This window comes from Urtica dioica, chromosome 8 (genome assembly GCF_054948205.1).
Source record: "Urtica dioica subsp. dioica isolate 48M chromosome 8, U.dioica_male_clone48M_v1_H2, whole genome shotgun sequence".
Classification (NCBI taxonomy): Eukaryota; Viridiplantae; Streptophyta; class Magnoliopsida; order Rosales; family Urticaceae; genus Urtica; species Urtica dioica.
Window position 1 is genome coordinate 15,631,067 of NC_142763.1, and position 3,561 is coordinate 15,634,627.

General features: G+C 37.0%; 1 protein-coding gene across 1 annotated transcript; it reads right to left on the bottom strand.

The window, feature by feature from the left end:
- Window positions 1–305: 305 nt before the first annotated feature.
- LOC149388424 (uncharacterized) lies at window positions 306–2,588 on the bottom strand. The gene is made up of 4 exons (XM_089623902.1): window positions 2,395–2,588; window positions 1,492–1,572; window positions 1,129–1,407; window positions 306–1,060 (listed from the first exon to the last, which is right to left on the bottom strand). The coding sequence occupies exons 1-4, from the start codon at window positions 2,557–2,559 to the stop codon at window positions 641–643; spliced, it is 945 nt and encodes a 314-aa protein (XP_089480028.1). The 5' UTR covers window positions 2,560–2,588; the 3' UTR covers window positions 306–640.
- Window positions 2,589–3,561: the final 973 nt, after the last annotated feature.

The following is a 3,561-nucleotide window of genomic DNA, read 5'->3' on the forward strand; positions in this document are numbered from 1 at the left end:
ACGTCTGAGCCTGAGCGGCTCTCGCTGCTGGTGGTGCAGTTGTCGCATCAGATCTTGCGGCCGGTGCCGGAGCAGGAGAGGCTCGAGCGGCCGGAGCAGGCGCGGGACTTGATCCCTGAGCCGGAGCGCCGCGACCGCGACCGCAACCACGCATGGCGCCGGAGCCGCCGCGAGGGGCCATCGGAGCCGGCTGGTCCTGGCGAGGGACGATAAGTGAAATTTGTGTTGAATCAATAATTGAGAAAATTCTTTCGTAGTGTTGAAAGATTGAAATTTTTCAATAATGATTTATGGACCAACGAAAGGGGAAAATAATAATTTTGTGACATTCATTGAGGAATGTACAAAATAGTTTATTTCCTTATAAGCAATTGCCAATATTTTCCGGTGTTTGTCAAGCATGTCATGGCTTTTCAAACAGTTTGAAGTTTTAAGAAAAAACACAAATAAATTCCAACTACAAGACACATACAAAGAACTTAATATGAACCTTAGTCAACTATTCTCAATCCTAAGAAGAAGAAGAATTTGAGACTACAGATTCACTACATGGACAACACATCACTAAATGTTCTTATGATCAAACTAGTATAAGTTCGAATTAAAAAAATGGAACATAAGTAAATTCAACAATTCAGTTTCACTTCTTATCAAGGTATTCAGCTCTGCAAAAAAGCCGCAGATCGACGCGTTTAGTAAGATCAGCCAAACGAGAGTTAATATGCTTGAATACATGCTCAGTAACGTAAACATTACGGTGAAGTTCAAGAAAGATCTTCTTCATCTCATCTTGGACATGGTCTAATTTGGCTATGAATTCTTGCATAATTGCATCCACCAAAGCTGATTTGGAAGCTGAAGCTGATTTGGAAACCGAAGCTGATCGGGAAGCTGAAGGTGATTTGGAAGCTGAGCGCTTCCTAGAACTAGACTCTAAACACTGTACAGTTTCAGAATCACTCTTTGAAGAGATTGCAGGAGGAAACTCAGGAAATATTTTTAGCAACTTAGCATATTTAGACGGAGAAATCTCCAGGACCCTGACGTCTGCTTTATTAGCCTGCGAGAAAAAAATATTGTTAATTTTGCTAATTCTAAAATATTGTTCCAAGAGTAGCAAATGCTTACTTTGATCCAATCAGATAAGTTAGACAGCTCATGCTTCTTCTTCTCCGGGGTCCAATTAAGAGTCGCTCGCATTTGAATAAATTTAATTAACTCTCTCCTCAAGCGTGTTTTCTGACTCTGGAAAAAATCCTCGTCATATTTTTCGTTTGGGTAAACTTGGGAAAAAATAGCTTGCAAAGCCTCATAGTTCGGCGTCGGATTTATTGCTTTGTCCATCACCAAAAAATCCATAAGTATCTCTTCGTGTTCATCGGTCCATGATTTGGGCAAAGACCCCATCTATGACAAAAGAGATGAAATAATAGTTGAAATTTTTAAAAAAATTACGAGAAATGTGAGTCGGTCGGTCGACAGAAAACTTACGAATCCGGGGTAAGAGTCGGCCACATATTGTATTTCTTCCGATTTGAACCGGTTGTCCTCTAAAGGATGCCTCTTATCAATCTTACAATAAAACAAACAAATCAAATAAATAAAATGAACCAAATATACAATTCAGTAGTTTGACATTTTGACGATTTCATCCTAAACATTTTATTTGGCTATTTCATCCCTGAATTTTTATTAGTTAGAAGTTTCGTCCTTCCGTTAGTTACTATCAATGTACATCCTTCCGTCAGTTACTATATACAAAATTGAGTATGCTTCTCTAGCAAAAAGCAGTGAGGAAAAAAAATAAATGGAATCAAAAGCGACGATGGAGGTAACCTAACAAACTGAAGATACTTATTTAATGTTGTGCTTCAGGAAAAAAAAAAAAAAAAAAAAAAGAAACTCTTAATTTGATATTGTACTTCCATGACGAGATTGCCAGGAAAATACTTAAAAGCAGACCACTTGCAAGAGACAAGTCTATGTGGGCAGTCACTACTACAGAAATCTGATACGAGAAACCAAACGAAAGGGAATTTAAACAGTTAGAACACGATTCAAAAACAGAAAGAAAAAGCAAAAAAAAAAAAAAAAAAGTCTGAAACAGGAATTTCGTCGAACACGTGATGTAGAATCACAAATTTAAGCATGAAAAACAATTCATAAATACGAGACAATTAATAAACACAATTCCACAGAAGCAGCAAATGGGCAAGTAGTTCTCAATCTTCGGATTTTTGTAATTTGAGGGACGGAGCAATTTCGAGGTGGATGTCGAGTCTAATGCAAGTTGTTTGATTCTCCCTCCTCTACCGGAACTTCCTCGCGGAATGACCGGAGAGGCTTAAGGGAGACCAATTTTTTTTTTTAAACATTCCTATCTACTACACATACCTGTCGCCGCCGCTGGAGGGCTCGGAAAATTGCGATTGTTCTAGTAGATGGAAGGAGAATTTTGTTCCTTTTATCATGAGGTTTTGGTTTTCTCATATTAAATTTTATTCGAGAGGGTCGGTTTCTGCCCGAAAGCAAATAAGTATTAAGTTTGGGATTTCTCATATTTAATTTGATTTACGAGGGTTGGTGACATTAATTTGATTTGAGTTGAAATATAACTATACGCAACAAAAAACAGTGCCACGTGGAGGTTTTTTATACTTTTTTTATTGGTAAATTAAACTCAATTTATTGGCTAATTATTTAAAACAGTATATTTATATCTATATTATTATATATATATATAAAGGAGAATCCGTTTTTCACTGTTCACGCTGACTCATGTTACTATTATCTCTACAGTAAGAGAAAAATGCGCTTTAAAAGTTTAATAATTACATATTTTTAATCTTTAAATTACAAGCATTGTCCATACAGAGTTACATCCGCAAAAAAATCTAGACATCTCTAGATTACTGGCGTCAGCTCAGTGGAAAGGTTATCCAGAGAGTTCTGGATAGGGACGTCAGCATCAGAGAGCATGTTATTGGGAAATTTCTAGAATGAGTAGTTCCTTCTCCATTCCTCAGTCTCTATATAGCTAGACCCCCACAATAAATCTGTAATGAAACCAAGCAAAAATCAGCATTATATTGATTCACGCCCTATGTAAATCTTCAAATCAAACAGTTCATTGCCCACAAAATCAGCAAAAAAAAAAAATCGAGGATTGTAGAAGAGCTTGGCTATGGAGGCTTCACCAAAATCCTTGGCTACGGGGGATTCACCAAAATCAATCATAGTGCATATTCATGAATAGAAAAATTTCAAAAATTCATCCACCACCTACATGGTTGATATCCAGTAGTCATAATAAAAAAACTAATCAAGTAAACTGCTCAAATTGAATTAAATCTCGACGAACATGCCGAAAAAGTTATGGACAGACTATTCTGATCCATGCTGGGAGACAATTTCCGAAGCCTATGAAAGCATAACAATTACACTGAGAAGGAACAAAGCAGAACCTGGAGACGCCCATTTTCCCAAATTTGGACCAAACCTATATTAGTTCTTCTATCTTTCTGGTAACTAATTTTTTTTAAATAGTAAACCCATCTCTTA

What these genes read in the sequence shown, in the direction of transcription:
- LOC149388424 (XM_089623902.1), bottom strand. Translation starts at nt 2,559, where the DNA reads ATGAGAAATCCCAAACTTAATACTTATTTGCTTTCGGGCAGAAACCGA. An exon ending in CCCTCCAGCGGCGGCGACAG is followed by an intron (nt 1,573 to 2,394) that starts GTATGTGTAGTA and finishes TTTTATTGTAAG; the next exon opens with ATTGATAAGAGGCATCCTTT. An exon ending in CCGACTCTTACCCCGGATTC is followed by an intron (nt 1,408 to 1,491) that starts GTAAGTTTTCTG and finishes CTTTTGTCATAG; the next exon opens with ATGGGGTCTTTGCCCAAATC.